Raw genomic sequence first — 24,305 nt, forward strand, 5'->3', positions numbered from 1 at the left:
ATGTACATAATAGTCCCTTTTACACAGTCATACTGGTAAATATCCAGAAAACTTATGCAATGACTTTAATGGTAAATTGAAAAAAGAAAAAAAAAGACAATTCACACATCCATTTCAAAATGCTGGTAAATTCTGACGTCATTAACAAGAAAATACCTCTAAACATTTGCACTTAAATTTGTAAACATATACGGGGTCAGGCTTTTGTTGATGGTTTCACTTGTATTTAGCATGTAGCATCCAAGCTTTAGCATTCATGCTGCTGCTTTGTCCCAGAGACATCCAAAGACGGAAGCGTGAATGGCAGCTAAATATTTACACATTTGACGACATTACAAATTCTGTGGATGGCTAAGTATTGTGAACAATTTCGATGCAAACATAAGAAGGAACACTTTCGCATGTCGAGATGTACATATGTGTGTGTGCTGGCGCTCAGCGGAGCACACATCAAGCAACTGAAGCAGAGCTTGAAGGTAAACAAACAGCGTTTTTTCATAAGCATTTTATCGCAAATTTTTTACACAGTTGGCATTAAGAAGGAACATAGAAATGTTATCTGACTTACATCTAGCAGCTAAACGTGCCTGGAAAAATGTTCAAAGGCTTTTATTTTCATAAGCAGCATGGATTTGAATGCATCTGAATGTCCAGATTGGCTGGAGTAGATGTCTCACGTCAGCACGTTTTGAACGCAAACGGGCTCTTTTCTGTAATTTTCCCCCTGCGTTCAAACAGAGCATTCCGGCAAATTACCAGTGATGTTACAACTTCTCTTTCCAGAAAATTGCCGGAATGAATTTACCGGTATTTTCAAAAAGGGTCTGTTCACACATGATACCTTTTTCAGAAAGGTCTCTACATGTGAAAGGGGCTATCCACTCGTGATGTATCGGTGACGTATGGAACACTGTTTCCGGGTCCAAGTCGCTACCCATTTGAGAAAATATTCGAACACTTTAAGTCGATGTGCTTAATGTGTGATTTTCTCAAATCACTCAGGTTAAAAAATCTGAACTTTGGTGCACATTCGAGCAGCATTAACCAATCATCTAGTCTTGCTCTAGTAGCTGTCATCATACAGGTGCAGCTCCTAAAGGAATTGGTGAAAATCACTACACTGGATGTGACTCTGAAAGATTTGATGGACCCAGAAACTGCACCATTCAGCCTTTTGTTTCACATAAAGCAAAGCTACCCTCCCAAAAAAATCTGTCAACAAAGCTGGAATGATTTTGCATCTTTTGTGAAGTAAATTTCACGTCCGAATCAAATGAGTAAACTCAAAATGTTCAAGTGTCTTATTCCATGTGAATAATGTGATGTATTCATGCAAGGTATGTCTGGTGTGAACACCCTACAAGACTGAAAGCCACTGAAGTGAAATGAGACTGCTGAAGCAATTGCTGATAAGAGATGGACGTGATGTGGCAGGAAAGCAGCTGAGCTTTTGTTATGCCACAGTCGACTGCTTCCAATTCTTCTGGTCGGGATCACGTGGAGTAAAGCAACGCTGTATTATCATACTAAATACATTTTAGCGTTCTTTTATAGACCATTTTGAGGGATATAAACAATAACAATAGTCCTAAAGTATTTCCTCTTACATTTTTCATTTCCATACCTTATGAGAATCCAAATAGGTCCACATATTGATAAATAATATTATGATAGCTGTTTTAGAATAAAATTATGATTTAATTCCTCTGTTACAGTTATAAAATAACTATACAACAAGGAGGAACTATCCATGGGCTAATGTCATCACCACGTTAAAATGGTCTATAATGGCACAACAAATTAACACTAGAACAAAATACGCTGAGGTCAATATACCGAAAACCGCCAGTGCAGGTAAATTTTACTCACACATGAATTCTGTTTATAATTAAATAAAAAACAATATTAGATTGTATTATGTCACTCTGTTATCAAAGAAGCGTGTGGAGTCATGATTATAGGTGCATCCCAAATCACATACTTATCCTCTATTCTACGCCATTTTGTAGTATAAATGGTGTAAGTAGTGCCTTCTCACTGAATAGTGAACTTTTAATACCCTGATTTTGCGCTTATTTAACTGTTAAAAATAAGTGTTTTCGAGCACTGATGTTGGATTACTTTATTTATTTTGGATTGTGAAAGTAAAATTCTCCTACGATGATTATACCAACTTCCGATGGTGAATGCGGTTACACTCATGGCAGGTGTTATTTGGTAGTTCGGTCATTTATTTCATTAATTTGACAATCGTCAACCATTATCTGGGATAAGCTTTGAATTTCTGCCAAGTAAAAAAAGTGTTAGTGTTACTTTTAGGACGACACTACATACCTATACTATTCTGTTGAATGTGTAAGTGCATAAGTACACAGTACAGATTGCATAGTGTACTATTTTGGACACAGACTATGTTATACTCTATACTTTATCACATATTCACAAAGAGTCACTTATTACCTGTGAATAATGTGTGGTTAAATTTCGTCTTGTTACTCACCACTCCCTCTGGATCCACCAGAAGCAGGTGTTTTGGTTGTCCGCCCTGCTGTCCCGTGAGGACGTACTGGCCTGGTGTGGTGCCTGACTCCCGCACCAGGAAGTCTCCATCCTTGGTCAGGAGTCTTTCGGCCTGCCTGCGGCTCAGAGGCCCGTGAAACCAGGGCTCGTTCTGCAGCTGCTCTGCCAGAGGAAGTGCCACTGCACCCGACACAACGAGCGCTGCATCAAACGGCTCTGAAAACAGAAAGCAGAGCATCACTGGATGGTTGGAGCATTTATACTCTGTGAATCTACATCTGCAGTATTACTGAACTAATTTACTAAGTATAGTAAACCAAAGTATTGTTTTCAAAATAGGAAAAAACACAGCATACTACCCTGCTTTACCACATTCAATTGTAAATAAGCTATCATCAAGCGTAAAATTTATTAGGTCCATACTTTTTTCATTAAATTATGCTTTATTGTTTTTATTAAATGTTTGGTTTTGTAAAATGATAGAAACCTGTACAAAAATGTGGGGTCAATACGGAAAAAAAACAAACAAAACAGACAATGAAGATTTTTTCATTGTTACAAAGAATTTGTCAAATTTGTTTCACAAGTTTTTGTCTGCTTGTTTTTTTTAGTATAACATGGCTTCAACAAATTAATACTGTTACTAGCAGCAGGGGGCAGCAGGGGGCACTCAACCCTAATGCCCCTGTGAAATTAAGGGGACACTATACTGTTATGCTGTGTTCACACCAGACGTGGAAGAAGCATCAAGTGGGAATGATTTACATGTTAAGTCAAGGCAAAGGCGTGAATAGACATCCTGCACCGTGATATGCATGAATGGCACGGTGCGAAGCAAATGACTCAATACATGTGAATGGCACGGCGCAAATTAAATGTTTTGCGCGTTTGACTCGCTTTTCGCACGAATCATTCAAGTTCAAAAATCTAAACTTCAGGGGACATTCGTGCCGCGTTTACCAATCAGGAGCTTGCTCTTGTGTGGACGTGATTATGACGTAGCGCCTGTTGTTGGTGTCCCGGGGGAAAATTCCCTGTCTACACCAACAACAGTTCATCAACTGGGCTTGGCTCAGTCAGAAGCACCGCTAAATGCTTCCATCATCTAGTTTAAGTTTCTAGAGGAGTTTATGAGCTCACAGAGCTGGGTGCACCTCTGAAAGGATCTAGTGAACTGCTCCAAACGTATCAACGCTGTTTTTCAGCCTTCATAAAGCACATAAACACTGTTATTTTCTCAATAAAATCTATCTTAGACATTTAGCAATGAAGCTACAGTCACCGGGCAGACAGAAGCCCTGCCCACCACGCGAATTAGCGTCTGTTCTGAAGTGATTTTGAAGCGAATGAATCAGATTTGACGCGCGAATGAATCGGATTTGATGTGCGAATTAAGCAGGGTTTGATGCGTGAAAGAAGTGATTTTGACGCACGAAAACAGCAAGCAAACTCAAATGTTCATGTGTCTATTTACACGCGAATAGCGCGATATATCCTCGCGTTCCACGTCTGGTGTGAACACAGTGAAGTGAGCGCTGTCTTTGGGATGAGACGTTAAACTGAAGTCCTCACTCTCTGTGGTCATTAAAAATCTCATGGCACTTCTCGTTTATATATATATATATATATATATATATATATATATATATATATATATATATATATATCCTATATAGACATATATATGTCCTGCTGAATAAAAAATGTATGTATACAATTATGTTTGGCTTTTAACACATTATTTAAAATATGTGGCTAAGAAATAACCATTAACTTTTTTTTTTTTGGTGGAGCCAGTGAAAATTTTGGCAGGGCATGTAAAAATCTGAACCACTGACATGATCGGGAACCCTGCACAATAAATAAATCATTAAAATATTACAAAAAGTCACCAAGCATCCATCACTCACTCATGTCAAACGCGTCTCTATGAGCATTTCCATTGGCTGCTGCTGATGCTGGGAGGCGGGGTTTATCCACATTAACGTATGAGGGGTCGTCAAACAAGCCTCCATCCTTAACACCCACTAAAGGAAAAAAGAACACAAAAGAATAACAAAGGTGAAGTTAAAGTGAGTTAACCTTCAGGTGAGTGCACTTAAGCGGTGCCGTTCTATTGTCAGCAATGCCGCTGATCCAGAAGGCACCTCTCAAAGGAGCTGTGTAATAGATTTGGGTAGCGTCCAACAAAGAGCAACGAACAGTAGCAGAAAAAGCGCTGACTCACTCTGCACAATGACAGTCTTGGCAGACAGGGGAATTAAAGCAGGAGAAGTGTGACTATATGACAGACAAATACTGTGTGGCAGCATGAAATGACTAGGACAGGGATTATTGTTGTATGTAAATCTGACCTGGTAGTGGAGGAAGAGGCTGCTTGTGAATGTCGTTCTGGCTCGGCTGTCCGTAGGGCTGTGGAGATACAGTGCAGTGGGATGGTGACATATTTATTCAGTGTGGGTGTTTCATGAATGAACAAAGCAATTTAATTCATTTTTATACACTGAATCATGCTTCTTGTTCCCTGAAGTCTCTCTCTTTGGAAGCCAAAGTTTAAGTTAGTTGAGTTTGATTTCTAGTTTGGGAATAATTTGGGACATTTTTAGTATGTTCAAACAACAAATGAACATATTTTTACTAATATTTGATTTAATTAAACTCGGTACACCTTGAATATATGGCTGTAATATGCAAAATTTAATTTCCTAAATCTATTATTTTGATAATGTTTAATGTATTAAGACAGTAATACAACAAGATTACATTTATAAACTGTTGAATGTGTGTATGTTCTATCCTCTGGGTCTTAAAGGGATAGTTCAACCAAGACAAAATTATGTCATCCTTTACTCATTATTCACATGCCCCAAACCTCTTTCTTTCTTCTGTTGAACACAAAAGAAATATATTTTGAAAAATGTTGAAAACCTGCTACCATTGATTTCCATAGTATTTGCTTTTTCTACTATGGAAGTCAATAGTTACAAGTTATTAATATTTTTCAAAATATCTTCTTTTGTACTCAAATAAATGCCTGAAACGACTTGAGGGTGAGGTAATACACTGAATAAAATATTCATTGACTTTACTTATACAATTTTTTTTAAGGTAAGTGGTTGCAAACAATTCATTTGGTCTGAATTTTAACAAACAAATAAAATAATCAAATTAAACATTACTACATTCAATTTGTTTGTTTAAATTCAACCCATATAAATAGTTTGCAACAATATTTTTTTCTCTGTGTATTTTATTAAAATGTACAATTTTAGGACGGCAGAATAGCCTAGTAGTTAGTGTGCCGACATATGGTGCTGTAGCATGTCAGGTCGTCCCGAGTTCGAATCCCAGCTTGAGGACATTTCCCCACCAAAAAGGGTAAAGCAGTGGCGCAGTAGGTAGTGCTGTCACCTCACAGCAAGAAGGTCGCTGGTTCGAGCCTCGGCTGGGTCAGTTGGCGTTTCTGTGTGGAGTTTGCATGTTCCCCCACAGTCCAAAGACATGCGGTACAGGTGAATTGGGTAGGCTAAATTGTCCATAGAGTATGAGTATGTATGGATGTTTTCCAGAGATGGGTTGCAGCTGAAAGGGCATCAGCTGCGTAAAACATGTGCTGGATAAGTTGGCGGTTCATTCTGCTGTGGCGACCCCAGAATAATAAAGGGACTAAGCTGAAAAGAAAATTAATTAATGAATGAATGTACAATTTTGGTTGAACAATCCCTTTAACAAGGTCATTGATTGTGATTTCTTTTTAGTAACACTTTAGTTTAGGTTAATCAGCTAGCTAGCTAGTTTGTTAGTTAGTTAGTTACTGGCGAAACGTTTCCTTCAATGTGCAAAAGGAGGCCAACAAATAAGAACACACTGGACCAGCAAAGCAATCATAAGACGTTGAGGATGACATTTTAATAGAACCACAAAGAGGTTAATCGGTAAAAATCAATTTGATATTTTTAAAACAAATAAACACAATCAAGCCTTTGAGAATTGCAGATTAACCACCATTTTCATACCAGAAAGACAAAAATGATCAAACATGTTAATGCCAGTGAAAGAAATCAGGACAATGAAAGGTGCGCATTTATCACTAAAGCAAACCATTTGATGAATCACTAAAACAAGAGTCTAACCAGCGTGGGTCCTGTACTGTGTCCGGGACGGGTCCTCATGTCCACTAAACCACCAGGAGGAGGCTGTTTGCCGGGGAAGTTGTTGTAATATGGCACCTCTGGCGGAGGAGCCAGATCTTCTTCCTCTTCCTCCCACGCTGACCCATCAAACGGAGCCATGCTAAGAGACGGAGACAGATAAAGAAGCACAATATTATATTATTATGTTTACATGGACATGCTGTTTGAGAGATTTTAAATGATGCACTTCTTTGTTGTGAAACCAGCAGAAACAAACACACGCTTGGCGAAATGGGAACAGCAAACAAATGGATCAGATTATCTTCCAAAACTAAGTTTATAAATTCTTGTATTTTTACATTTGTAAAAATACTTTAAACAAAATACATTTCCTTCTTGCATCCTAGTGCACAAAAATTCACATTCTGTCAGCATTCACTCTTCCTTTACTTGTTTTAAACCTTTATGAGTTTCTTTCCTCAGTTAAACACAAAAAAAGACATTTTGAAAAATGCTGGAAACCTGTAACCATTGACTTCCATAGTATTTGTTTTTCCTACTATGGATGTCAAAGGAAACAGCTGCCTTTCAAATATCTTCTTTTGTGTTCAACAGAAGAAGGAAACTTGGAACCACCTGAAGGAGAGTTAATAGGGAGTACATTTTCATTTTTAGCTTTTCACTAATTTGTTTTAAATTGAAGGTCATTTATCTTGTTTTGACCTTTACTTTTAGTACCACTGTAATTAACAATCCCAAAATAGATTTAATACTTTTAAACAGTGTAGGTTTGTATTTCAAAATATATTATCATATCAAGGGCGACGCAGTGGCGCAGTAGGTAGTGTTGTGGCAACCCCAGATTAATAAAAGACTAAGCCGAAAAGAAAATGAATGAAAGAATGAATTAGCCAAAAATATTAAAACACCATGTCAATGTAGTTTGCACATTATGATTTTGCAGAGTATGATGTGATCCTGGATTAACATCTACGTTGGTCCTGGAACATCATTTTTGTTCGAAAAATCTAATCCATACCTATTCCCTACCCCTAAACCCAACCATAACTGTAGATTATTCTCAAAAAAGGGTAATAATAGTTGAATAAACTGTAAGCCTAAACTTAACATAAACGGGAAATATATTCCTTAATTCTGATTGGCTGATTATAATGTTGTTCTAGGGTAAACACAGATGTTGATCCAGGAACATGTCCTACTTGGTAAAATCAGGTTAGGGAATATATTTTTTAGCCATATCAGCTTCTGTCAGAGTTAGTACTACAGTAATGTCAAGCTTTAATTAGAAAAAATTTGAAAAATGATTTTGAATGAGATGCTGGCAATGCAGTGGCGCAGTAGGTAGTGCTGTGGCGACCCCACATTAATAAAGGGACTAAGCCGAAAAGAAAATAAATGAATGAATGAATTATCATATCAACACTGACAAGTTTTTCAAGCTTGTGTATTCAAGACTCTTGAATGACGTTCAGAAACAATGCTTCTGTTCAACAAGCTTGAAATGGTGTGTATGCACACACGTACACATACAGGATATTAAGGGGGTTTCCGAAGACCCTAGGGAGGTACCGTCATTAATCAATGTGCACACACTCATCTAAACACACTGACATTAATGTAAACATTTGCACTTTTGTCCAAAAATGACTCTTACCGGTCATGGGGGGTGACCACTTTGGGTGGGTTTTTTAGGTATTGTTTAAAGCGGAGCTCGAAAGCCTGACCTATGGTGCTGATGACCTCCTGAGCCAAGCCTTCAGAGCACTCCAGGATATGACACGCTACAACACAGGATAGAAGATATTATATATCAAGACCGAACAAGTAGACATTCCTTCCATCAAACGAATGGTTCACCCAAAAACATTCAATCCTGCTAAACCTTTTCGTTCAGCAATTCAGTCCTTAAAGGGGTCATAAACTGAGAAATCAAATATCCCTTGATCTTTTCACATTTAGAATGCCATTGGACTAAACAATCTGTAAGTTTTAAAACTAAAACAGTTTTCATTGAAGCCAGTCTACTAAGTTGACAGGTTGCGGAATAACTAGCCACTTTATTACAAAATGTTTAACCAAAACTCTACCTCCATCAACATCTGCTTCTACATCACTGCCTGTTAAGCTCTGCCCACCATTTTTGAGTTGAAACGCATCAACAATAAAGATGACAAACAAAAAGATGCTATGTAAAGCCAGACTGTGTCAAAATACTGTCTTTGCATTGCTTTCCTTCAAGTCCCAATATAAGGAAAGTGTCAATGGACTTTATTTTTAAATTAATTTCTAGACTGGATCAGGAGGGCATCTAAGCCAGCTTCTATTCAATCCCTGGGACTCTGCGATGGTTGTGGAAAGATTGGCAATAAAATTTTATGAACTTGCTTCAACCGGCAGAGCCACGGAAATAAAAAAGCAAATAATGATTAAAAAAAACATTTATAATAATAATAATAATAATAATAATAAATTATTTAACAAAAGTGAGAATTTGTCCTTTGTTCATTTACTTCATTTTGCTGCAGATTTTTTCCCAAACATCAGACATTCAATGCTGGATTTTCAAAAAGATCTAAAGTGACCAAATCTTTTTTAATTGAATCTCACAAAAAATGCACAACATTTATTCATTCAAAAAGTTCATTACACAAGATCTCAAACAGATGTGAGAGCATGATGAAAAGATCAATTAATAACAATTGCATCAGTTAAAAATTAAAATGTATAGGTGTGCTAAGGGAGTACTTGCAATTAAGTGTTTGGAATGAATCTGACCTTAAAATACAAAAGGAATTGTCTTCAAAGTTTAAAAAAATCTTTTAATAGAGCCTTGCAGGGAATATTTGAGCTTTAAATTTAAGCTGTAAGTACGAACAAATAATTTATAGAACTTTAAATGTGCCATACAATTTTCTAGCCGAAAATATTAAAAGACCATTTCAATGTAGTACGCACATTAAAATTTTTGCAGAGTATGATGTGATCCTGGATTAACATGAATGTTGATCCTGGAACATCATTTTTGTTTGAAAAATTGAATCCTATTCCCTACCCCTAAACCCAACCATAACTGTACATTATTCTCAAAATCAGAGGGCAATAATAGTTCAATCTGATTGGCTGATTGTAATGTTGTTCTAGGATAAACACAGATGTTGATCCAGGAATGATCATGAAATCAGGTTAGGAAATATGTTTCCGAGCCATATCAGCCTCTGTCAGTGTTAGTACTACAGAAGTGTCAAGCTGAAACTAGAAAAATTATGACAAAAATATTTTGAAAGAGATGCTAATAGTCTAATCCGATTCAAGAATCTATGCTAGGTTAAGCTAAAGGTGCTCATGCTAGACCCTGAGATCGGCTGAATAAATAAAAAAAATGGTAAAACTCTAAAAAGTGCTCATTTAAAGTATGATCATTCAAATCTAAGAGTTAGTTCACCCAAAAATGAAAACTATGTTACTATTAATTACTCATCCCCATGTCATTCCAAACCCCTGAGACCTTTTTCAGTTTTAGTTAACAAAGAGAGCTCCCTCATCCTCCATAGACAGCAACGGTCCAGGGATGTTCAAAGTTCGGAAAAATATCAAAAACCATCCTCAAAACAGATCATATGCTCAATCAGAATGTCATCAAGCTGCGAGAATACTGTAATGTGTATGTGTATATCATCTGATGGTTTTAAATGATTTAAAAATGAACATGGATACAGTTTGTGTATCGCAAGTTCCCACGATTTACATTTTGTGATCATATCTCTATTTTGTTGTGTCCAATTATTACTTGTAGTTTGAAACAGATGGAAGTATGACCAAATTGTGCTGCATTTCTATGGAGATCCTAGTGTAGCTGCCATTATGGCCCTTTGATTTTATGCCCGCCAAGTCTCTGCGCATGTTACGTGACTGAAAACTATCAATAGGGCGCTTGGTCGCTCTGTTGATAAATACCTCAGATGTACTGTACTGTGAGAAAGTTGCATGCAGGCATCTAGGGGCATGTACAAATACAGTGCTTGTGAACATGCACAATATACTGACACTGAAGAGAAGAAACTTTTGAAATTGCTATTTTGGGTTTATTTGTGCACAAAAGTTATCGTTTTCTGCAATTTTAACAAGTCTGGAACATTGCTGTCTGTGGAGGATTAGGTAAGTCTCAGATTTAATAAAATAACTTAAAATTTACTCCAAAGATGAATGAAGGTCTCAGGGGTTTGGAACAACATGGGGATGAGTAATTAGTAACATCATTTTATTTGAAGTATTAAATAATAAAATGGGCAATTTATGACCCCTTTAACACCCATTTAAATAGAATCAATGATTTCCTTTACACTTATAGATGTGATTAAACTCAGTGTTTAAGGCATCAAAGTATGTTTGTACCTCGCTGATTGACGGGGTCTTTGGCGACGTATGCAACATACTCCGCTGTGTCCTGTGGAGAAACAGAGAAAAGGGGATGGAGAGGAAGAAAGGAAAAATGAACAGGAGGACATTAAGAGAAATTAGAGAGCAGACACAAAGAACAGAGGGATTAGCAGAAGAGAGTAAGTCGTTTAGTAGAGGCGTCTGTTCACTAAAGGGCAGAAAGCAGAAGAGGAAGCAGTGGGAGAAAAGAGCAGACGAGAGCAGACAGCAGGACGAGACGACGAATGAGCGAAGATGACAGAATGAGAGTGAAGCTGAGAGAAGGTCATGAGGAATCCAAATGTAGGAGGGGATGTATCCCTTAACCAACTAACAGATTCATTTTATTCATATATTAGGACTGTCTATATAAAATGTAAATTACATAAAAATTAAATACAATTCATTAAGTTTCCTTCAGCTTAGTACCTTACACAGTTGGAAGTCAGAATTATTAGCACTAAATAATATTTAACTAGATGTTTTTCAAGACACTTCTTTACAGCTTAAAATGACATTTAAAGGTTTAACTAGGTTAATTAGGTTAACTAGGCAGGTTAGGGTAATTAGGCAAGTTATTATATAATGATGGTTTGTTCTGTACACTATCAAAAATTTATAGCTTAAAGGGGCTAATAATATTGACCTTAAAATGGTTTATAAAAAGTTAACAACTGGTTTTATTCTAGCCGAACTAAAACAAATAAGACTTTCTCCAGAAGAAAAAAAAACATTTGGGAAATATTAAAAAAGAAAAAAAATTCAAAGAGGGGCTAATAATTCTGACTTCACCTGTATCAGGGTTCGCCTCAGTGAATCGTCAACTTTTCCATCATATGATTTATGCAGTGGATGCACTTCCAGCTGCAACCCATAACTGGGAAACACCCATACACTTTTGCATTCACAAACATTTATACTGTACGGACAATTTAGTTCATCCAATAGAACATGTCTTTGAACTGTGCCGGAAACCGGAGCACCCGGAAGAAGCTAACATTTTGATGAACATTTTGAATAATGTTGCCAAACATTTAAATCATGATTAATCATATTTGAAATAAAAGTTTGTATTTACATAATATGTGGTGTGCTGTGTAATATTTATTTTGTATATACAGTTACAAAACATACAAAACAAAAATATTTACATATAATTATTTTCCTATAGAATTTGTATTTGAAAATATATTCTATATATAGATATGTACAATTACACACTGAAATGTGAGCATTTACATATACAAACAATAAATATGCATAATTCACTTATATATATATATATATATATTTAAATACCAACTTTTATTTTGAATCTTATGCCAAATTGGTAATTACAGACTTTCACTTTATGGAGAAAGAAAGTACTGTTACGTTTATCAAGTGAACTTGTTTTATGCTCCATAGATTTGTTAAACATTTATGAATAATATATTTCATGTTGAATTAATATTTAATTCTTTTAAAAGTTACCTTTTGACACGTCTATTTGATGGTTTTCTTATTTAACAATAGTGGCTAAACAATATTTTAAGTATATTTTTAAACCAACTTTAGTTAAATTAGTTATTATTTATTTTAACAAAATTTTTTGTTTAAAAAATTATCAGCATTATTTATTTTAATAAATTATTAGTGTTATTGTGCTTTTTTACATTTGATTTAATATGAACTGGTATTTATTATTTTATAATAAATTAAATGCTAAATTAAAAATCTAAAACTAAAAATTCTATTAAAAAAATCGGAATAAAAAAAACAATTTTAAAATAAATTATTGATTAAAAAAAACATTTAGCCATATTTTATAATATATATATATTTGTTAAATATATGTTTATATTTAATATATTTAAATGTGTTTTAACTATATTTTAATTTTTAAATTATATTATAATTCATTCATTCATTCATTTTTTTTTTTTGGCTTTGTCCCTTTATTAATCTGGTGTCGCCACAGCAGCATGAACCGCCAACTTATCCAGCATATGTTTTACTCAGCGGATGCTCTTCCAGCCATCATTGGGAAACATCCATACACACACATTCACACACATACTCTATGGCTAATTTTAGCTTACCCAATTCACCTATATCCACATGTCTGGACTTGTGGGAGAAACTGGAGCACACGGAGAAAAACCCACGAGAACACAAGGGGAACATGCAAACATCACACAGAAATGCCTAACGACCTAGCCGAGTCTCGAACCAGCAACATTCTTGCTGTGAGTTGATCGTGCTACCCACTGCACCACCATGAGGGTCATTATATTTATAAGTTTTAAGTTTTCTAAAATTTTTGTATTAGAACTGCCGGTGACAAAATTAACAAACTATTCGCTAATGTCACTTATTTAACAATTCTTTACCAAACCAAACATATTTTTACATATATTTTACAAACATCTAATAACTGTTGGCCAGTGATTAACATCCCGAATAGAGTCAGAAGCAGAAGTAGACAGACATATGGAGAGACTGTGTGACTCACTGGATCTCCTCCTGATGCAAAAGAGATGGACTGCATGTGATGGTTGGCGATAATCTGTAAGGAGAGAGGGATGGAGAAGAGGACAATGTGACAAAAACAATGAATGAGATGAAGAATGAGCAAACACAGCAGAAGACAGGATGGACGGAGTAATAGACAAGGGGAGAAATGATGCGGTGAGACTGCGGTCAAACATCTGAGGAACAGAGCAGTTATGTAAAACTCTGCAAGCTTTAGATTCATTAAGATAAAGGCATTTCAGTAGAGCAATTACTCCAGTCATCTGCCTTGCTGAGCAGTCCAAATGCAGATAAACCTTACCCCGCTAATGCCAAACACCCTGGCCAATAATTCAGCAATTATTAGCAAGCGGAAAAAAACTGTAAACAAGCCAGAGGAAATCTGTTTCTGCCGACAACGCCAACTTTTACATCGTCTAGTGGGTCTCTAGGTAACAAGCATATTTAGTTAAATGCTGACAATTTTCTGGAGATTAGCCCCATGGAGAAACCAATGGCTACTTTAAACCATGTCTAATTTTTGAATGAAAGACCTGTGAGTGCTTTAATAGAGTGGAGGAACTATGACGTCATTTGTATGCAAAAACCGGAAGCGAGTTAGCATTTTAGCAGTTCCGGTTCCCTCGTCTCAAAGTCAATGGGTTTTTTGTATGAGGTTTCAGTAAAATCGCTTAAATAAGGTTCGTGGCTGACTCAAACTCAAGATGCTTTCACGTTTTGTTCTACGACATAAAACACATTAGTTACAGCACACTCTTGAATTTTTAAATCGGTTATGCTTCTTTAAAAAGATGGTTGCTATCAAGTTGCTAAATGGTGCAACAAGCAGAGTCGCGGACATTATGGGCCCTATCATACACCCGGCGCAATAGTCTTTTGCTAGTTTCAGCTTGGCGCAAGAGTGGTTTTGAGGCGTTGCGCTACGCTGTTTAAATAGCAAATGCATTAGCGCTCATATGTGCGCCCATAGACGTTCTTGTCTAAAAAGGAAGGCGTTCTAAGGCGCATTGCTGGCGCGTTGCTATTTTGAGAAACTAAAATAGATTTTTCATTAGACCAAAACAAACCGGGTCTAAACTCCGGAGTAGAGTTGCGCCTCGCTTACACACTGCTTAATACACACAAGAAAGCAATAGGCAAATATCTTTACATATAAAAAATTTAAATATTAAGGATATATATATATGATATAATAAGATTAGATATAGGATATAAATATAAAGGATTAAATTACAAAACATTATTTTCTAGCCTACATAAATATGAAAAATCACTGCTTTTATGTCTTCTTCATCTCGGGAGGCTTTTTCAGTTCATTAATAACAATTTGCTTTTGTATAATGCTATTATTATTAGCAGTATTATTTATTATATCCATATTTATATTTGTTTAATCAAAAACAAGCTTAGATTTGCCCACCTGTCAGGTTTTAGACCATATGGGGCACAGCATGTGTTTTAGGATATAACTCAGGTTTTTGAGCACACTTCGTTATTATTGTTCATTTATTCGTTTGCTGGAAATTAGAACTGAATTTAGAAATAGTTTTGAAACGAATATTTGCGCTTAACAAACGCAATTATTTATTTTTAGACTAATTGGTGTCTGTGCGTAAAGGTTTCCCTATCCAAGAGCAAAAGTGAAAGTAGATCCATTATCTCTCATTCTCACGCAGTAGATGCTCTGTTTAACAGTTTTCTGTTAAAAAAAACTGTCAACTGTTAACTGTTTGCTAGTGAAATGCTCATTTTTTCCACTTAGACTTACTTTACGTCCTGTAAATAGCGAATGCGCTTATGGCGTGACGCAGCTGGCTCTTAAAGGGAATGGGAGATGAGACTCTAATTCAGGGGTCTCAAACTCAATTTACCTGGAGGCAAAGTCTGGGTGAGGCTGGGCCGCATAAGGGATTTTACAAAAAAAAGTCCTCAAATGTCATTATTAACAGTTTTAATTATTTCTTCTGAACATAAAGTGTCCTGAACATTAATAGAACATTGAGTGAAGATTATGAACAGTTCTTCTGAACATGGCATCTTTTGCCTACTTCTTGCTGCCAGAGACTTGACAGCGCTTCTTCTCACAAATCTGAACCACATTTGGCTTTAGAGCGGAAGCAGTTGAGACCCTCAGTATGGCTTGAAGATGATCATCATTAAGTCTAGACCTGTACTTTGACTTATTGAAGTCCTAGGGAAAAATGTGGGGGAACTCACTCAAAACTTCCATTCCCTCACCTAAAAAAAGGCGTATATATGTATAAATAAAACACCCCCACCCCACTCCAGTCACATCAGTCTGTACCAGTCTGTATCTACCTATAATATATATAAGATGCAGGGCAGGCACGTGCACACATAGGGCTCAACCTGTGCAGAGCACATGCCCTTTTTAGTCTTGCATAGAAAGTGCCCTTCCAAAATGATCATAAGTGCCCCCGCGACGCGACACACCCTTGGTCCCGCCCTTCAGTAGGCGCGCGATAACACCGCTCTTGAGTACGCGCGCAACAACACAGCTGATCAAAACGCACGCAACAACGCGCATTGAGTGACATGCGCGCTGTGTACGGATTGAATCAGCGGAGCAGGGAGCGCTCTCTCTCCCCGCTCCGCTGATTCTGTCAGTGTACAGCGGTCGGCGCGGGTCACAAAATATTGCACTGAGGGCCGCAAATGGCCCGCGGGCCGCGAGTTTGAGACCCCTGCTCTAATTAGTTTATTCTCAAAACACACCTATAACTCATTAAGAAAATAAACTCAACCCTTTTAGACCATGCGCCACGGCGCGAAGCGGATTTTCCTGTCCATAAATTAGCAAAAATGTGTTCTGACACACCCTTAAAGCGTTTGCGCCCTGCGTTTTTGCTCTGCGCATGGACCGTCAAAATAGAGCCCTATATGTCATCAAGCTGATCTGGTCTGGAGCGCAGCTCGCTTGTGTTGGGCATTTGGATTTGTCTGTTATTTAGGTATTTTCATGAATAGTATTTTATAGTTTGTAGTATTATATTAATTGGGAATTCAGATTGTGTGTAGATAATTACTTCACTTGTAAAGGCTGTCAAGACAGATTCATTTGTTGATCATTTATTTTAATAAACAATATTATGAAGATACTGTTTACTAGTGCAGTATGTCTCTTTCCTGCTCTCAGTAATGCAAACGTCTTTTTATCTTCATTTGAACACATTCAACTCGGTCATAACTGCAATATTTACACTCCTCCATAAAATGTATAGCAGATGTGACTGTATGGGCAGCTTTTCACTGTACTTCGTGACAAAAAAAGGAATATTGAATGTTGATCTGTGTCCATGATGGAACTTGCAGGCATTTGATAGACTTGTTCCTCCTCACGCCTCATTTCTGTCGTCTGTTAAGGTAAGCGGACTGTGTGCACACAAGCAATACACTTATTTAAATATGTCTCATGATAATACTATGTAGCCAGATTTTTACACAGTTTAAAAACTTTTAGAACAACCGTAAAACAAAACAGATGTATTTCCCAAAAATTTCCCAAAAACGATCCAAAAGGCACATAGGTCTATTTGTTTTTGCATATTAATTTGTTTATAATATATACCGTGGATTATAATATAATAAACAGAGAGATTAACTTTTTGTCATGGACATTATTTCTAAAAATAAACTTGATAAGTCGTCTGTAGTAGGGCTGGGCTGACGTCACAGACGAGCGTCCCGAGGGCTCTGTAGTCCATTTATAGCCTAATGTTAGCTTTGCAATTCAAAAGTGCTCAAAGTTGTATTTTCGTGAGACGATTATTTGGCTTGACAAAACGTCCATAGGGATTTTCACGAGGGAACCAGTTTTATGCTAGCAGCCGATTAGCTTACGAAGTGACGTCATAGTTTCTCCACTCTATAATTTTCCAACATGTGTCTAGTTTCACTTTCACTTTAAAATAATTTGTTTTTGACTGAAACAATAAATAAATAGACATGAATATGCTGTTTTAATTTCATTCTCTGTCAAATTTGATACAATGTTGATGTGTAAGGAGATGATAAAGCAGAATGTGTTTTTTAATCCTGTTCTTTGTTCACACACGTAAAAAATTGTAAATAGTGATTTACAGATATTTTGGAAAACGCTCTGTTCACATAACGTCTTTTAACAGTTATTTACTGCTGATTTACCTGTAAAACGGTGTGTGTAAAAGAGGCTACGGTTTTATATGTTTCAAAAATGTTTTTTGTGACTAGCCATTAAACACTGGCAAAGGAGTCTTACTGAATCTTGATTGAAAGTGCAAAAGTACATTAAAACAAACGAATTTTCCATTAATAATACTTTAATTTTTTAGGAAAGACTTAACAAGCTCATTGAAAATACGTGCCTACATTTGTATGAAACTGTGCAAAAACATATTTAAACATACAGTGAACTGCAGTTTCTAGGTAAAATGAATGCTACGAGGTAATATGACGCCAAAGTTTTATTCCTTTTCACACTAATTATCGTTACAGGGACAAATTACCAACAAGCAAAAGAAGATTTTTGTGCAGTTCTTGGAACAATATCAAATAAATACCGCAAAACAAATGAATGATGCCTATGTCGAATACATTTGCCTCCATTTTCTATCTCCATATGGACAACTTTTCTGGCAGTTAGTTTGTTCACATTATACAGTGTTGTATTTGTGACGAGGAGTGCTGGGGTTGGAGTTCCATAAAAGAGATTAAAATTGGAATCAAGATAAAACTATGTGGCCGAGGTACATTTTTCTATTATGTTTGCTTTTAAACACACTTGGTTTAGGGAATTCCCTGGGTGATCTGCACAACAAGTCACACATTCAAGTGGATATGTGAAGTTTTATAAACTAATTTCGAGAGGAGCATGTGATATGATTGATCGCCCCAGGTCTCTCATCTGTAATCATCGATAAACCAAGCAGATTAATCCAAAACTACAATAAATAGTCCATTTCATCTTACTTCCTTTATCTTCATTTTTGAAGAATACCCCCATCCACCCCATCTCCTCCTTTTTCTCCTTTACCAGGGGGAGTTCTTGAGAACTAACTGATCACAGACCCCCTTACTTGTTAATTGACCAAGCGGGAGCCCTGGGCTCAATTATATACTTTCAAAGAAATATTTTTTTGTTCTTGAATTGAATCACATACAAGAACTTCTGAAAAGATTGCAAACCCTAAAATTCACTTTTGAAACTTTCAGAGAAATGTTTTACTCCGAGGAAGAGAAGGCATAATTCAGTCCAGCTGCCCTGCTGTGAGGAGCATCAGAAAGATGTAGAGCGCTTTTATCCTTACATGCGGCTAACAGTGAATTTCACACGGGATGAAAGGCACTGTATCGCTGTGTGAGCGTGTTTGGCGTCTAACCTGTTTGCAGTCGATGGCCATTAGGTTCAGACTGCTGGTCGACACGGTGAGGGTGATTGTCATTCCAGCAAACTGGAGATTACTCTTCCCTAAGATGGAGGACAGACAGCGAGAGGAGGGCTGAAGACACAAAAACAGAGAGACATTGTTAATTACAGCAGACAGAAGATTTAAAAAGAACAGCTAAATAATTCAAGATGAAATCTCAATATTTCATGAAAAAAGATTTTTAATGGAATGTAGGGTACATCTTCACCTCAAAGGCAAAAGCTGCACTTTTTTTTGGAACAAATGGATCAAAAAGAAGTGCATATTGGGCGCAATAGGTAGTGCTGTCGCCTCACAACAAGAAGGTCGCTGGTTCGAGCCTCGGCTGGGTCAGTTGACATTTCTGTGTGGAGTTTGCATGTTCTCCCTGCATTTGTCTGGGTTTCCTCCGGGTGCTCCGTTTTCCCCCACAGTCCAAAGACATGCAGTACAGGTGAATTGGGTAGGCTAAATTGTCCGAAGTGTATGAGTGTGAATGAGTGTGTATGGATGTTTCCCAGAGATGGGTTGAAGCGGAAAGGGCATCCACTGTGTAAAACATATGCTGGATAATTTGAAGGTTCATTCCGCTGTGGTGACCCCAGATTAATAAAGGGGTTTCAAAAAGAAAATAAATAAATGAATGTGATGCACAGTGTTGGGTTATAACGCGTTACTAGTAATGTGTTACTGTAACGACATTATTTTTGACAATAACTAACACTGTAACGCATTACTTTTTAAATATAGTAATTCCGTTGTCATAACAATTTGTTGCGTTTGTCCGTTACTAAGTAAGTTGATGAATTTTGGCTGCAGTCTAGCCCACATCTACCTGTTTACAGCAGCGATGCATTGTGGGATTGGTGGATGCCAACAAACCACTGTAAAAAAGACACGTCAAGTGAAAGCAGAGGCCGAATACGCGAGGTATATCAAGTGTGCGCGCGAGAGAGACTGAGTGCTCATGTGAGAGACTGGGTGCACACGAGAGGCAAGTGTGCTTGAATACGCAGACTGAATACGCGCGAGGTAGAGGGAGTGTGTGTGCGAGAGGGACCAAGAGACTATTAACGTTACTATTATTAATTACTACTACTATGTTTGTTGTTTCAAATAAATAAGCACACATTTGTTATCTGTATAACAAAATTGATTAGTTTAGTAGACACAGTGACACATTTCTGAACACATTTTTTGAAGTATAGTGTTGTATTGCTCAGAAAAATGCTGTGATTTATTTTTTTTTGTTTTATTTATTTATTTTTTAAACATACACAACAGCAGTTTTTGCACTTTAAATATACACGGCTTACTTTCCATAAGTTGTTGACGTACCAGGTTTACATTGTGGTTAGTGTGAAAATTGCTCATAGATTTCATTTTTTTGTTTGTTTAAAATGCATAAAACTGATGGTTGTCTATAGCAGTTTGTTTGGTGCTGAGTTTTACCAGATTGATTCTGAATGATGATTCAGATAACTTTCATTTATTTATTTGACAAAGGTTTTGTCAAAGGTTAATTTGGACTTTAACCGCAGCGTGCGTGCAAGCAAATCAACAGTTTGCTCTGCTGCTCTTGCGCTTTGATCACTACAGCAACAAACTGCCCCCTCACAACCACTGAAATGAATGTGAAAGCCATAGAGTGCTTAACACTACTGTTTCGGAAAATGCCATTAGCCATGTTTCCATCTAAAGATGCAAATTAAATTATGCGCAAACAGAATTATCGCATAAAAGACATGTAAATAAAGCAGCGTTTTCATCTAACGAGTCAAAGAGAACAAAATTGTTACTTTCTGATTGTCTGGTGCCAAATATCAACAGTAAAGATGGAATTTGCTGTGGTGGCGTGAATTTTTTCTTTATTTGATAAATTACTTGCGCCTCAAAAGACTATAAGGTATGCTGAAACGCAATGAACACGTGGTGGTGTTTGAAGGTGTGAGACGTGAAGCACAGGCACTCTGGACAACCCTGGAGGTAATTAATAATGTTAAATGGTTTAGGCATTTTAGAATGACCAAAACAACATGTCAGCTAATTTACTGTGTGCTCAGCCTGCTGGACATCCACACACATTTTTATCATCACACGATGTCTAATAACAAAATCACAGGACCTTTTTTAATGTGCATACTGGAATTTGTTTGGTAAAAATGTTTTCATCATAGTTTACGTGCATCTTATTGAAAAAAAAAGTTTATCCAACTTAGTTATGCGCATTTTCAAAATTGATGCGCATCTTGGCATTTTCATCAACTGTTTTTTTTTTAATCCACATATCCAAAATGTGCATAAAAATAGGAGGATAGAAACATAGCTACTGTTAGCCAATAATTTTTTTATTTTTAATTCAGCCCTAGAATTGACATATTTGTAAAATATTCCCCCATTTGCATTGACTTGTATGAAGAAGCGAATTTCCACAGATAAGTGTTAATTGCCACGAACATGCAGAGTTCACCTTCAATTGCATCTTCGAAAAAAAATCAAGCAGAAAATTCACTAAACAAGATCAATGCACATGATCTCTTCACATTAGGTGTTAACCCAGCATTACAGTATGTCAGCACTATAGCACGAGGATACATGAGCAAGGATGTGCAACTGAAGCAACATTGTGGGAATGACAGAACTGAAAGCAGGTATACTGTACCATTCATAATGTACTCCTTTGTTGTAAAAGTACACCTACTATTAATCTTTTGTCAGCTGCCCAATATTATACTCAAACATCAGACATAAGAGCTTGCATTTCCATCAAAAAGAAAAGCATTAACGGCAGATATTTGAAATAGTTTTTGAAAAATAGTTTTTAAAAAAATCCAGTGGCATATTGTGGCGTACTGTCATATCCTACTTAGTGGCATAATGTGGTTGAGTGGTCAGATACTCAAACAATAATTTAGTAATTTCTGTATTCACATTGTATGCAAACCGTGTCTCAAAAACTATATTATGGCCCAAACTGTGAGTTTGTGATCTGTTTTACCACTATCAATTCTGCAAACCATGAGAAACAGACATGTCTTGATCATAACAAGCACATTACCATGGCTTCTTATTCACACATTCACTCTGTATGCAAATCAGAGGTCCTGTACTTGGCAACCTCTGAAACCAGCCATAAACCAAATACCACACTCTGACGAGTGCGCATGGATGCATATGTATGTGTTTGGTGTGTAACAGTAACATTTTTTACTGGAAACTGCTCAGGCTGTACTAGAATACTGTGAGGTTTGTGAGCTGTGAGCTTGACGAACACAAGTGTGAATAAAGTGCAAAATTGAAAGTGTGTGTCTGAGAAAGTAAGATAAGATAAAGAATTGGAAACCTTTCTCCTTCGCTGAGCTCCTTTGGCACCTGGTACCGCCTCACACACCACTGATATCGCCTCCCTGAAATACAGAACAAACGGTTATAAAAATACACACAGCGGCAGCAGCAGATAGTGAGGAGAACATAATCAGATTGTTAGATGAGTTTCCATCACACTCGTTTTCATGCATTCCCAGATTTCATATGGTTGAGGTGGGGGACTATTACATTAGACACATGCTCCAGTCATTCCACGCAGATAAAAACACAAACACACACACACAGGCACTAACAAAAACAGCAAAGCATCTACTATTGACAAATCTGTTATTTTTACAATAAAAATATCATTCATATAAATAACAAATCAACTAACAACATTTAAAAAAACAACAACAATAAAATATATTTGACAATAAAAACATAATCATAAAACATTTTAAATAAAACTACAATATTGTAATTTATAGTATAAAGTTTTTATAAAATTAAATAAACAAAGAGCTAATGTTTGACTGGCATAAAAAAAACAACAAAAACCCTTTTGGGTTTGTTAATAAACAAATGTATATCCATTTTCATCTACATATTACAATGCTGAAGAGCTGGACAATTTAGGGAAAGTTTTATTTCCTCATAAAAACATACACTTAGTACTAGAGATAAAACAATTATATATTTTAATTGTGCGATTATAGTCGGAGAAATAATCACGGTTTAGCAGTTATCACAATTATTATGCACTGATTAATTTCAAAACTACTACTACTACACTACTAGTTTAGAAATGAATGAATAATTGTGTAACTGTGAAACTGTGATTATTCCTCCGACAATCATTTATCAACAAATCCAACAGGGTTTGGTTATTTTTAATGCCAGTCAAACATGGGCTCCTTGTTTATTTAATTTAGTAAATAACTGTGCATTATTAAATTACAATATTGTAGTTTTTATTTTGAATATTTTATTTATGTTTTGTTTTTATTTTCAAATATATTTTATTGTTGTTGCTTTTTTAATGGTGTTAGTTGGTTTTGTTATTTATATTAATAATATTTTTGAGGTAACAATGATAGATTTGTTTCCTATTGCGGCTCAGTAACCAAATAATACAGCACAAAATTATAATAAAAAATTATAAATAATAATAATAAAATTATAATAAAAACAAACATAAGTCCATTTGTATTTGGATTTAAAAATAAGTGAAAAAGGTTTTTGGTATTTTAAACATAAGTAATACTTTTACATTGAAAATAAATGTTAGAACAATAAATAAGCAAATAAATAAAAATATTAAATATTAAAAAACAGAATTGCCTACATATTAGCTGAGTATGTCCCTTAATGAGAACGAATGCCGACACGGGTGGCTCCTGCCAAATTTACACATTTTTTTCCTTCATTTCCTGGGTCTAAACAAACGTAGAAAAGAAGCACTTTTAACTTCTCCCTCATCCTCCCGCCAGACTACAGACACCCACACTAGCGGATGCTGCTCATTCTCATTGGCTGTAGGTAATCGCTGATGTTATTTTCAATCAGAACACATTTCACATGGCATGATCTGAATCGCCGACAGCTCCAGATATTTAGCATGCCAAATATCTCAAAGGTGTCGGCGACTCATCTGCGATTCTCTCAAATTGCGTCTTGGATAGTTCACACTGTGTGCATGTTACTCGCATGAACAAACACCGATTTGCTTGTAATTTTAGACATTTGCAATTTCTCAAAACCTGTCAGAGAGTCAAAATCAGGGCTAAAATCATGCAGCCTGAACTCGGCAAAAGACTCAGTGTTCAAGCTTGGAACATTAAACTTGTGCACATTTGGCGTAACTTTGTTTAGCTGCAGCAGTTTTGTTTCATGCAGAAACACGGTGTTGAGAAGCCTTTATGATTAATTAACCATGATGAATTAAAGCACGGTTAATAAGGAAATCGGTTAATCGTTGCATCCCTAC

The 24,305-nt window shown here is 36.3% G+C and overlaps 1 protein-coding gene across 4 annotated transcripts in view; it reads right to left on the reverse strand.

The window, feature by feature from the left end:
- The window catches only part of shc1 (SHC (Src homology 2 domain containing) transforming protein 1), a 78,812-nt gene that overhangs the window by 2,675 nt on the left and 51,832 nt on the right, over positions 1-24,305 (reverse strand). For 3 of the 4 annotated variants that reach the window (XM_087286941.1, XM_087286940.1, XM_087286943.1), the window contains 9 exons: positions 22,353-22,416; positions 18,983-19,102; positions 13,585-13,638; positions 11,067-11,118; positions 8,329-8,455; positions 6,654-6,813; positions 4,875-4,932; positions 4,431-4,547; positions 2,501-2,736 (listed from right to left, as the gene is read on the reverse strand). In XM_087286941.1, the coding sequence (XP_087143067.1) occupies positions 2,501-2,736; positions 4,431-4,547; positions 4,875-4,932; positions 6,654-6,813; positions 8,329-8,455; positions 11,067-11,118; positions 13,585-13,638; positions 18,983-19,102; positions 22,353-22,416 (988 nt within the window). The remainder of the gene's footprint in view (positions 1-2,500; positions 2,737-4,430; positions 4,548-4,874; positions 4,933-6,653; positions 6,814-8,328; positions 8,456-11,066; positions 11,119-13,584; positions 13,639-18,982; positions 19,103-22,352; positions 22,417-24,305) is intronic. The other variant, XM_087286942.1, reaches the window with a different exon arrangement.

Source organism: Danio rerio, chromosome 16 (assembly GCF_052040795.2).
Source record: "Danio rerio strain M-AB ecotype USA chromosome 16, GRCz13ab, whole genome shotgun sequence".
Taxonomy (NCBI): Eukaryota; Metazoa; Chordata; class Actinopteri; order Cypriniformes; family Danionidae; genus Danio; species Danio rerio.